This window comes from Aspergillus undulatus, assembly GCF_047715775.1.
Source record: "Aspergillus undulatus strain CBS 261.88 unplaced genomic scaffold BDV17scaffold_87, whole genome shotgun sequence".
NCBI lineage: Eukaryota > Fungi > Ascomycota > Eurotiomycetes > Eurotiales > Aspergillaceae > Aspergillus > Aspergillus undulatus.
In genome coordinates, this window is record NW_027396691.1 from 66,515 (window position 1) to 78,125 (window position 11,611).

The 11,611-nt window shown below is 52.6% G+C and overlaps 6 protein-coding genes across 6 annotated transcripts; 1 reads left to right on the plus strand and 5 right to left on the minus strand.

Annotated features, from left to right (window-relative positions):
- Positions 1–198: 198 nt before the first annotated feature.
- Positions 199–1,194, minus strand: BDV17DRAFT_285340 (NAD(P)-dependent alcohol dehydrogenase; the record flags this gene model as incomplete). The annotated part of the gene is made up of 1 exon (XM_073760698.1): positions 199–1,194. One exon carries the CDS (start codon positions 1,192–1,194, stop codon positions 199–201), a length of 996 nt encoding a protein of 331 aa, XP_073610393.1.
- Positions 1,195–2,290: 1,096 nt separating this feature from the next.
- BDV17DRAFT_285341 (uncharacterized protein) lies at positions 2,291–3,981 on the minus strand (the record flags this gene model as incomplete). Its single annotated transcript, XM_073760699.1, has 2 exons — positions 2,291–3,718; positions 3,763–3,981. 2 exons carry the CDS (start codon positions 3,979–3,981, stop codon positions 2,291–2,293), a joined length of 1,647 nt encoding a protein of 548 aa, XP_073610394.1.
- Positions 3,982–4,840: 859 nt separating this feature from the next.
- Positions 4,841–5,582, minus strand: BDV17DRAFT_296267 (uncharacterized protein; the record flags this gene model as incomplete). The annotated part of the gene is made up of 3 exons (XM_073763256.1): positions 4,841–5,316; positions 5,377–5,484; positions 5,534–5,582. 3 exons carry the CDS (start codon positions 5,580–5,582, stop codon positions 4,841–4,843), a joined length of 633 nt encoding a protein of 210 aa, XP_073610395.1.
- A 91-nt stretch (positions 5,583–5,673) lies between these two features.
- BDV17DRAFT_276766 (uncharacterized protein) lies at positions 5,674–6,422 on the minus strand. The gene has a single exon (XM_073759371.1). The coding sequence runs from the start codon at positions 5,865–5,867 to the stop codon at positions 5,682–5,684; it is 186 nt and encodes a 61-aa protein (XP_073610396.1). The 5' UTR covers positions 5,868–6,422; the 3' UTR covers positions 5,674–5,681.
- A 1,477-nt stretch (positions 6,423–7,899) lies between these two features.
- On the minus strand, positions 7,900–9,284 carry BDV17DRAFT_236122 (WW domain binding protein 11). The gene is made up of 2 exons (XM_073755869.1): positions 9,151–9,284; positions 7,900–9,061 (listed from the first exon to the last, which is right to left on the minus strand). The coding sequence occupies exon 2, from the start codon at positions 8,900–8,902 to the stop codon at positions 8,057–8,059; it is 846 nt and encodes a 281-aa protein (XP_073610397.1). The 5' UTR covers positions 8,903–9,061; positions 9,151–9,284; the 3' UTR covers positions 7,900–8,056.
- A 1,058-nt stretch (positions 9,285–10,342) lies between these two features.
- Positions 10,343–11,274, plus strand: BDV17DRAFT_301712 (uncharacterized protein; the record flags this gene model as incomplete). Its single annotated transcript, XM_073764303.1, has 2 exons — positions 10,343–10,615; positions 10,774–11,274. The coding sequence occupies 2 exons, from the start codon at positions 10,343–10,345 to the stop codon at positions 11,002–11,004; spliced, it is 504 nt and encodes a 167-aa protein (XP_073610398.1). The 3' UTR covers positions 11,005–11,274.
- Between the last annotated feature and the right edge of the window lie 337 nt (positions 11,275–11,611).

The following is an 11,611-nucleotide window of genomic DNA, read 5'->3' on the forward strand; positions in this document are numbered from 1 at the left end:
TCCTACAGTATTTCTTTCTGACATGAAACTTGACAGGTGACTGACACCTGCAGCACAGACAGGAGAATTAATTCTTTATAATTCTTCCAACCGGGGAAGAGGATCGACAGCGTCGTCATCACTTGGCGTCATCATCCAACCAGGGCTCCCATGGATCCCCAGAGTATACTCCAAACTCATAACTAGCTTTTGATTAACCTATTCCGCTGCCAAAACGCCCCTGTATCGCATCTTGCCGCCTTCTAAATCTTCGAAACACTGCGCAATCCCTTTCTCCGTCATCGGGTACCGCACCGTCATCGGCTTCACGCCATGAAATGCCGCAAACGCCAACATCTCGCGATGCACCTGCCGCGTGGCCACGATTCCGCCCTGCACACGCAATCCCCTGACGATTAACTCCTGATGCGGGAACGTAAAGGGCTTGTCCGACACCGTCAGCGGCGAAATAATCGCCCGGTTGTCAAGCACGTTCAAATACAACTGCCAGTCCGGCAGCCCGCTCGTGCTGACAATCAAGTGTGTCAGTTTCTGGTCGCCCTCGGTCTTCAATTCCTTTGCGCCCTTTGTTGCGTGGAACTCGTGCGCCCCGAGCTTGATAGCCTCGTCTTTCTTTGAGTCGGTCCCGGAGAAGACAACAACATGGGCGCCCATCTTATTTGCAAACTGGATCGCAAGATGGCCTAGACCGCCGATGCCCACAATTCCGACCCGGTCGGTCGGTTTCACCCCCGCGACAACCATGGCGTTGAACACCGTCGAACCACCGCACATCAGTGGCGCCGCAGACTCATTGTCCAGCGCATCAGGAACGCGGAAGAGGAAAGCTTCTCGCCACACCGCGTGGCTGGCAAACGAGCCCTGGTCTAGATCGGCCATTCCGTACATCTTGCGCTCGGGACAGAACGTCTCCCAGCCGGTGAGACAGTGCTTGCAGCGACCGCAGCAGTCGTGTTCGTAGCCCCAGCCAACGCGGTCGCCTTTTTTGAGTTCGCGGACGTCAGGACCGACCTCTTCCACGTGACCGACACCCTCGTGGCCGAGGACCATGTCGGCGGATTTGTAGTGGACATCGGTGCCGCAGACACCGGAGTGGGTGACTTTAACGAGGACCTGGTCGCGCTCGAGGGAGAGTTTCTTGGTGGTGGACTCTTTGATCCCGGAGGGAGATCCTCTGAATGTTTTGAACGACATTTTTCTGGTAGGTTTGTATGTGTAGGATAGGTTGAGGTTTTGTGATTCTGGTCGAAGTTGTCGTGCCTCGCTCTTTATCACCATCATAGCTCATGATGTCAGGATGGCTTCACCCACATGACCTCATGTGGAATCCGATGCGACCCTGGGCTTCGGGAAGGACAAGCTGCAGGCTGCTTACACTTAGCGCCGTGCTCCGCCAAAAGCTTGTGGACATCATATGTTCGTCCAGCTCGTTGGATCGCACAGGGCCTTGGTGGCGATTATTGACCCTGCCGCATTCCACAGGAACAGTCTGACGTCGCCAGGCTCCCATTCGACCCGTCCTCGATAAGCACTGGATTAAGCACCCTGCAGTGTCGCCAAAATTGCGACCGAAATTCCCGGGTCCGAGTTGTTCAACAGGATAGTTATCGCGGGACAACGGTCGCGCAGCGATACTACTCCGTACCGGTAGGACATCGTTCGCCCTTGGCATCATCAAGCGTTTTGAGATGGGATCAGCGAAAGCGACGCGACAGCGCATTGTTTCAGTGTAGCGAGCGGGGGCTTCGGGAAGCCGAGGTTGAGTCGTAGCCTGTAGGGGTTGCGTCCATCGCACGGTCGGGGTGGCCGGGGGTGGCATGCAGTGATCGGCGCGTTGTGGGAGAAAGACTCCGTCGCTTCCGTCGGAGGTAAAGGCGGCGCAGTCTCGTCCAGCTGAAGGAATCTTGGTGTCCTCAAAATTTGTAGTGGCAGGAGGAAAGTTCAAGTGTGTCCATCGTTCCTTCCTCGGCTGCGCAATTCCAGCATGGGAAGCGCCTACCTGTGTAGTGCCAGGGTCACCCATCGTCCCCGGCAGGTGCGAATCGTGGACTCGCTCCGATTGCTCCTTCCTAATCTCAAGATTGGAAGTAATCACATAGCGTTAGATGTTGCGAGTATCTGGTGCGCAATTATATACTTGAAGATCAGGGACCCTGGGGGCGATGACGGCATGTTGAGACGAAGTATGATGCATGATGCACAAACCCTTGCGTCAAGTACCTTGATGCAGGAGTTCGTGACAGAGAATGTGGAGCAGATCATCCCCGCCTTATCCAAAGGCTTTTGATGCCTATGGTGGCTGGACGTGGCCGGTCTCCGCAGCAGTAACGCAGCCCCTCAACGACCCAAAATGCACTCCCCGATGTACTATCCCCGGTGCATAATGCGCATACTTGGCCGAGTTTGTCATCAGATTGATCACATCGACTCTGATCACCGACACCGATATCATACACCAGCAAGTATCCGTGAGGATCTCACCCCCAAAGGCCTCGATGATGGAGACGTAGCCCGCAGCGGACGCTTGCGCATAGGTCTCTCTACTAGTTGTTATGATAACCTGCACAGATTGAGCTTTATGGCGTGTAGCGCAGACTTTCGCTAAACTGGCGAACTCCTCGAGCGAGAAGTGTGGGTTTCCCAGTGAAACCAGTCCGACTGAGTTGTCTTTGGCAGTAGTGAGCTCGTTGAGAGCAGCGCGGAGGTTGTCGTTTGTCAGTTTGATACAGGGGAGTTCTGCTGCTTGGAACTGCGCGGCTTCGGGCGTCACTCCAGCGATGTGGAACATTGGCGCTGCAGCCGTCGTCGCAAAGGATGCACCGAATGCCTTTAGATCGGATATCGTCGGTTTGGTCTCCAGGTCAGTAATCAGGGGGATGCCTCCTCCGACAACTTTCCCAATAGCATACCCAAGCAGCGGGTAAAACGCATCCTCCAAGGTCTGGCAATCTTTCACATCAATATTAACACAGACCGTTGGGATCCGACCCTCTGCTGTCTGCGCCCTAGCTAACGGCGCCCTCCCGCTAAGTGCTATACAAACGTCGATCAGATCCGGATACTTCTGCGTCCGCGCCCCGAGAACACTGTTGGCAAAGACAACTGCATTCGACTCCGCCCAGCCAATGCTCTCGCCGAATTGCGGCGGCGAGTCCAGTAGGTACGGCGCACAAGTGAAACTGCTTTTCGCTCCCATGGCCACGTAGGCGTTGGCGAGGCGGTTCGCTTCGCGGGCGAAGTCTTCGTCGACGCCGAGTTCCCGCCAACGGCGCTGGTCAATTGAAATAGCATTTAGTGTCGTGGGAACAGCGACCCGTCCTCCTTCTGCGAGGAATGTCTGCGCTATCATTGTGCTTGCGGGGCCAGTATAGATACAAGCATCAATGTGTGCGCGGGAAACGGGAGTGAGTTGATGCGCATTCTGGAGATAGGCGTACTGCAGGAGGATCTCTATTGCTTTTGATGCAGCAGTACCTTTCTCGCCGTTAAGGATTGCCTTATCCCCCTCGGTAAGGTAGACATGGTGATCAATATTCGGTACTAGTGATGGTACGGACTCGTAGACTGGCAAAACATCATCAACAATGAACTCAGTACCGCAAACAGAAAGGTACTTCTGCGAGCGCAGCGCATTAAACTGAACAGGTAATACCCGAATGACAGGTATGGACAAGGCGAGCAGCGTCCGAGCGACAATCACGCCGGTAGTGGCAATCTCCTCATCAAGCGGAAGATGAGGGCGGCCGGTGCGAGTTTGTTCACCAGTAATTCAATGACAACCAAACTTCCACTACATGACCCGCGAGTAGAGGGTAAAACGAGAATGCGGTCTTTGATGTTTTTGCCAAAGAGGGGATGATGGTGGTCGATGACCTCGCCGGTGTCTTGCCCAACCCCGCCCCAGAAGCTGACAGCGACGTCGGAGAAGAGGATCTCGCCGCTGGCAGCACCGTGCACGAAAGCTTTTGCAGTTATTCTCATGTTGGTTGTCGTCCTTGGAACAAGGCGAAAAGGTCATCAGCATCTGGACATCTTATTGTTGTAAGCGACCCTTTTTTCAATCTAGACTGACTTATGGCCGCATGAGTCGATAGGAAAACGCGTGTTGACGAAGCGAAGTTCACTCAAGTGTTGCTGTTAAGTTCGAGATCGGGAAGAGCATCTTGGATGGGGGTGGAGTCATCTCGTCTCCAACACGTTCGCCTATCCTCGGACAACGGTCTCCACCAGGATCAAGTATACTCTGGGGTATAAGAAGGTAAGACACGGCCTTATTCCTCAGCTCGCAATCATATCAACGCTAAACACTAGGGTAGGAAGTCTTACAAAATGCCTCTCAGCGCCACCCACAAAAACCAGGGCTTGTCCCCATCTTCACCCCAAACGGCAGTCCTCGTTTGTCACCTACTGCAATCCTTCTGATTCCTACTGCGTTACCAGCAATGACTGACTTCACTTGAATTACCTAGCCCTGAGCCATTATGTACGTTTCCCTTGAATCCCCTCGCTCTCCCCCTCCCCCAGGATATGTGTATGTATTCATCTAACAATCCAGCCGATGGGCTGAGTTCCAAGCCATAAAAGCCAACGGAACAATCTACCCAGCCGGAAAAATCCCCGCAGATAGCATCGGGAAGCTCTTGTACGTAATAATGGAGGGAAAGACGCGGCTTACATTCAGCAATGTTGAAGCCGTGCTAAAAGCTGCAGTGTCAGGCTTGGAAAATATAGTTCGGGTTCGGTACCTACAAACCTGGGTATATACTCGCATCCACATTTCGCACTGACTTGGGTGAGGGAGGTATAGACTGAAAATTGGGGTATACTCCCTTCTCTGGGTCTATCTAAAAGATTTCTTGGACAATACCAGGTTCGACTCGGTGTATAATGAGCTGGTGCTGCATGCGCCGCCGAAGACAATATCGATAGATGACACAACAAAGCTTTTGAATTGGAAGCCCTGGATGAACACATCAAGTCCGTTGAAGACAACCAGGAGATTTGTCATGAAGGATGCGAGATTTACGTCATATGGTGGAAGAGGCCCGTGGCGTGGTATCTCAGCTCGGCTGACGCCCTGTGCTTCCCTTCCAGTGCGGAGGAAGCCAGAATATCTGACTAGCAGGTTGATCCCAATTGAGGAGACCAAGCACAGTCCAGAGGGAAACGGAGTATGGAAAGACATCGGATGGGAAATACGAATAAAGAGGGCAGGACCTGCGACAAAGTCCTGTAGGAACTCTGCGAGTGTTTGGCTTGGTAAAGATTGCCACGGCTCGTCTATCTTTTGCCAGGTTCGGGAAGCAATATAAATGTCTAGAAAGGTCAGTGCGTATCGAGCAACTCACTCGGGATAAGATACATTTCATGACTTACCTGATGCCGCGAAATTCAACACAGAGAGAACAAGATCAACGTCAATAACGCCGGATAGGGCTTCGATGTTGCCTGTCTCGACAGCAAGAACGAAAGGCGAAGCAGCTGCTGGAGAAGCTTTAGACAAGAATCATCCTGCTGGATTGGTAAAGCCTACCAGCACTGTTTGTAGATGTTGTGGCTCCAATCAGACCTTCATATCCCATGCGAGATTCTTGCCTATAACAAAGACACCTCCAACATAGAAAGGGCGGACGCGTAATAAGGTCTGGCAAGTCGAGGAGGAAATCGTACGACGGGGTTTCTTAGCTTCTCCAAACGTGGTGCCCACGACACAATGCCCATGAACATGAAGCCTGCCTGGACCACACAATACCAAAAGCCGAGAAAGTTCCCGTCGTTCTAGAAACAAAGTACAGTGCAAATGCCCCAGACTCGACCCAGTAGCAAAACCCAATATGGCCTTCAGACGGGAAGCCTCCGAGGGACATAATGACGCAGCCCAAAATGAGCGCAGTAACAACCAGGACTTTGAGCACGGCGAATCAGAATTTCACTTCCCCAAAGAGTTCAATTGGGAGTAACTGTTGCAAACGGTTACGAAGAATTCGGGCCTGGAGTAGAAAGGGAAGGTAACCAAGCCGAAGCAGGCATCCAGATTCGCACATTGAGATCAGGCCGCCAGTAGGAAATAATCAATTCTGTATCGACATCAGATTGAAGGTTGAGGGAGAATAAGGTAGGAGAGACTACTGGCCTGTTGCGGTCAAGTTGTTCGCTATCAATTTGCAGAGGTACTTGTAGAAGTAATTCCAGCCGCAGGAAAACCTACCCTCCGTCAGCAAGCTTCGCAGTGAGTTATAAAAGGAATAGGCGCCCCAACACAGGATCGACGAATTGTTGCATAGCATAGCCATTGAAGCCCTTGTCCATGGGATGAACGGCTGCCAATTCCCCAGCCTCTGTCATGACAAAGTACACGTAGATACCCACCGTTATATGGGAGAACAACCAGGCAGGCCGGCCCACCAGCAGCAGCGCTCGCTTATCTATGCATGTACAAATCAATCTTCCCACCTTACTGTGAAAAGAAAGCTGCGTCTTCTCTCCGACGGGGCATCTCAGTATAGGTAGGACCTACATAAGTACTCGCGAATTCAGGAGACCCGGTATTTGCACAGCGGATAAGGGCCGGCCATTGTGCAACCCTGACCAGGGAGCTTGGAGCTTGGAACTTGGAATAGAAGCAGATTGTGCCTTCCCCATTCGACTACCCCCAAGAGTGTTGGTCGCTCCCGCCAATTCTGATATTCAACATAGTGGACTCGTTCTGGGAAGACAGGCAGGTAGGGAAGGGCGATCGTGGTCCTCCATGTAAATGGAAGGAACGACCGACGTTCTTATGAACTCCTGTCGCATTTTAGGGCATTGTGCCAACGCTGTGTACATACATCTCAGAGAACACTTATTATGTCTCGTCTTCTTTTAATGGAACGGCACTGTTCCGTAACCAATCTCGTTTAAAGACAGACGTGAGTCGGGTAACAATCCCAGGGGATATGTAATTAGCGCATTGGCACCAGATCACGGAATCGGCCCCTACCAGCCGCAAACGACGAGGGAGCAGTGAATATATGCGCCCTCAGCCCCTGTTTGATAGAGCCCATGAACCGCTGTGATTCGCCTGGGGTTGATCGACAACAGCATCGGAGTCAGTAGATGCCCGTCGAAGGGCGGCGTCTCCCAGATTAGAAGAGGCACCTACGTTCGTCTCCCAACTCGCTGACGTCTGCGGCTCCGGACGACTTCATATGTCTCTGTCTAGGAAGAAGTCCCGGCACCCCTGATCTTTCGCAACGGCGCCGGTGGGTTGTGGTGCTGCGACGTCAAGTCTCGTGCGATGAGAGCTCGCTGACCTGACCCACTCTGTGTGCAATATGTTCGGTGTATATCAGTGACAATGGTGAGATGAACGTCTCAGCAGGTTACGTGGTGGAAGGTTGCATCAGATAGGTAGAGTGACAGGTTCGAAACAGAGGTATAGAAAAATCCGTGTGCATTTTAATGTGACTATACCTAACGAACTATGATGGTAAGCATCAGAAGCGAAACAGTACACTAGCTGGTTACATTCCAGCTCTTACCTCAACTTCAAACGTCAGAACAAGACATCACGTACCACGACGAGCAAGCCATCCATGTGAGATAGACATTAGATAGCAATGCCGGCTGATGACATTGACGCGCGATACTAGGCCGCGGAGCAGCAAGCCAAGCCCCCAATGCCGGTCGAACGCACATGGTTGATATTCTCCCATTCGACGCAGCACAAGCACAGGGGACACATGATAAGGACTTCTGTACATATGTACGATCTAAAGACCTAGATCTAGACCAGTCCCAGGCCGGGGACACACCGGAGGCCGGAGGGTCCAGGGTGGAGTATCAGAGTACCACCAGTGAGGTCACGGTGTAGCCGGGACGGGCCTTGGACTGGAGCAGGACGCGAGGCGCGACTGCAGGTGCTATACTTGACGGTGGTATGACAAGACGAGACATTCCTGCAGATATTTATCTCATTCCCTGTTTTGATTGGGGTGTCCGCGCTACCGTGATTGCTGATTGGGTCCAAGCGGAGGATTTTTTTTTATTACTAAGTACTCTATACATGTGGGTATCATTATGCTTCTTCGTCTTCGACTTCCTCGATCTGGACGGATCGAAGTTCCTGGTTGAATCGTCTTTCTTCATCAGCTAGTCGTTCCTGCTCCTCAACGGTGGGAGCGGTCTCTGTAGGGCCTGCGTTATATCCGGCCTTTTCTAATCGGTCGAGTTCTTCCGGCTCCAGTAGTTTTCCCTGGCCTCGTATTGAGTCGTGCTTCGCTCTGACTGCAGCTGGGATGAATTTATTCACGGCCTCTTGTCGTAAATCGCGTATTTCTGGTTTCGCCTCGTAGACTGTTCTGGATTCTGCCACTGGGGGTCTCGCCGGCAGGGAATGAGGGCCATGGTTCTCAGCGCCTGCATTTGCCTCTTTTCTCCTCTGGTACTCGCGTGGAATAGGCGGGGGAGTATCTCGAGGCATGGGTATTCTTCGAACCTCCTCGTCAGTTTCGCTGCTATCACTATCCTGTTCTTCAAAGCGTCCGTGACCGTCTCGCCTCCGCTTCCCGAGTACCCCACCGTCCCTACGTTCGCGCGGGTGATCGTCACCCCGCTTATGCTGTGAGTGTTCGTGAAATTTAGGTGCCTTGTCTCCCAAAGCCTCCCGGGCCTTCTGCACGGCCCGCAAATCCCGCTCGAGAGCTTCCAAAATCTGTTTCTCACGTGGTCGTAAGCCCTGTCCTGACTGCTCCAATTCCTTCAGGTCGTTGATTTGCCGCTGGATGCGCTCTGGATTGCGACGGCCCAGCTTCTCGTTCCGGCGGGCTAGGGCCTCCGCTTTGCCCTTTCTGAGGTTCTTCTGCTTCTCCAGTTTTCGCTGCGCCGCAGCAGGGTTGACTGAACGCTCCTTGTCTCGAGGCATTGTGGCTCGGGATCTCGCTCTTGCTTTTCCTTTTAATGTTATGAGGTCCAATTGGTCCGAAAAGAACGGCACGGGCGAAAACGAGATAACGAGGTTCAGCTAGATAAAACGGGGGGTGGTTCGGGTCTCGGACGTTGGACGCTTATTCGGCGAGCTCAGCTAATGACCAGTGATGGCGTCAGTCAGTGTCCGGGAAGCGAGTAATGAGGAGAATCTTTGTCAGAGGGGTAGCGGGGAAGCAGACGCACCTGCAGCGAACTAGACAGGCTTGGAGAATTGGAGGACGCTCACAGGCGGGTAGCAAAAGTAAGCTGCAGCAGCGAGAAATAGCTGAGCAAGTCGGATCGTTCCTCCGCCAGCGCGGATTTACCCCAGACCCAATAGAATAAAAAAGGGAAGATGTAGGGCTCTAGCCTCAGGTTGGGCAGCGCAGTCTTAGGTCTAGAGATAGACGAGTGATAAGTATCAGCAGTTCGCAGAAGGCGTTGGGAGAGCGCCAAAGGCGGCAAACCGGGCGCTCGGGTCTGTAGGCGATCGGAGAGGGTAAATGTGCAGATGCAACTGGAAAAGTAGAATTTGAGTGTCGTAGTAAGTGAGGTGCAGAGAGTTCAGAGCTGGAGCAGGAGCAGAGACGGAGGCCTATGAAGGCGGTGGCAGATCGCAGATGCCATACACTCACTCTCTTGGCCTTGGGTATGGATGGATTGACCCTCCTGATAGGGCAGGCCTGGATTTCTTCCTGCTCTGCGTTTTTGTTGGCTGACGGGCCTGGTGCGGCTCATGGCAACTGTATGAAAAGCTGCAGCTCCAGCTCCTGTGACTCTCTAGACTCCAGTGGTTTCTGTTTCGACCGTCCCTGTGTGTTGATCCCTGAGCCGCCTCACTTAATTGTGGCATTAATATCCCACCCTCCCTCCTGAAGGGGCCTGATCGTGACTGCTTCTGAAGTGCGCGCCAGTGTAACATCCGAGGGCGAGTCGCCGCGGTCTCTTTCTCATCTTTTCATCTAAATTTTAGTATATCTTTTCTTTTCCTTACCGCCGACGATCCAATCCGTTCGCTTCCTCATCAACCCATCCGTCCCTCGCTCGCCCTCTGACCAGGCGTGCCTCTGCCCTTCCTGTTTCAGGGAATGCTCTATTGATTCCCGCTGAGGATTATTCTTCCCATTTTCGAGCAGAAAACCAGTTATTTACCGGGAAGGTCGACCTTGTCCTCGTGCCACTTCTCCGACGCTACCCCTGCTCCCCTTACCTCACGCTCCCGGCGCTCCTCCACTTTTCCCCGTCCTCACGACCTACTCCTCCGCACTGCACCCGCACTCCCTTCTGCTCTTGGCCTTCAGCATCATGATCTTCGGTCCGTCCTGTTTTTGTACATTGAGATCGGCTGGCGCTTCCTAGACTTGTCGCGGTTGGAGCATGTCTCTACGCGGACCAAATGTCCGTAGCCTCGATTCCCGATACCTCGCTTGGCCTCACCTCCTCCGAGATCCAGATTCTCCGACAACAACAGCAGATTGCGCTGCAGGGTGGTCATACTGGAAATGGGGTTTCTCGGGGCAGAGGCACTGGACGTACAAGCAACTCCAGCTCGCGCGCTGCCAGTGCCGCCAGCAGTCACGGTCGATTGCTGCTAGATCCTATGAGCCTTCGGGCACTTTCGCATCAATTAGACGGGTTGCAGCAACAGATTCAGAATCGCCTCGAATACGTATGTCCTTTTTTCTTTCATTTTCCTTTTCTTCTATCTCTCGGTTGATTCCGGATTCCGCGAGTCCGTACCTACAGCGATTCGCGATGCCGCTCTCCGCAACATTCTGTGCGCAATCATGGTGATTGTTCATTCCGCTAATTCTGAGCCCGCATTAGCTGGAGGAACAAATGAATGTATCTATCCAAAATACCTATGACCGGGCCGGAAACGTTATCCACAATGCCGACGCGGAGATCGCCCGCACCCGTTCGATATTGTCCTCAATTGACGACTTGGAGAACGAACTTGCGAAAATCGGACATATCAGAGAAATCGTGAGAGCATATCGTGGCCGAATAGAAGGCTTAGACCAGCGTCTTGACCAAGCTGCCCGCCGACGACGATGAGGCATTCCCATAACTACGAACAGAAATTCCTAGCGCTTACACCCTGCGGTCCTATCCATGTCTTCCGGTTTTTCCACATTTCTATCACAACGACCCTCGCAGAATGGAGAGCTCTAATGGCTCTGACGGCCATCTTCTCGGATACGCACCCCTATACAGACACCTACTCACAATGATCCTTCTTTACCAACCAAACAAGCCTCCATTTTCTGCACTACGATCACGAAACCACGACCTGTACGACCGCCACTTCAACGACAGCTATGACGAGATACGAAAGAAGGGAAAAGGAGCTCCAACGCCCGCTATATACTGTACCTGTCCTCACGGACTCTGTTATGTTTTGAAATTACTCTTCGTTATATGATATCTACAGGCTCCTTAAGCTGGGATGTAAATTGCGCGTTTGTTTTATTACCACTGTCCCCATTCGCACGGAACCTGGGGAGGATTTTTCTTTTGTTTGAAGATTGGATACCTGCCTCACGGCGATTTTGGCTATTGTGGAACAATAACGTTGAGGTGAGAGCTCGCGGAATACTGATGTTCCTAGCGTTGGAGTTCACTCGCGTTGGTGGGGTGCTTAGGAGTTTTTGCTATTGCTGCT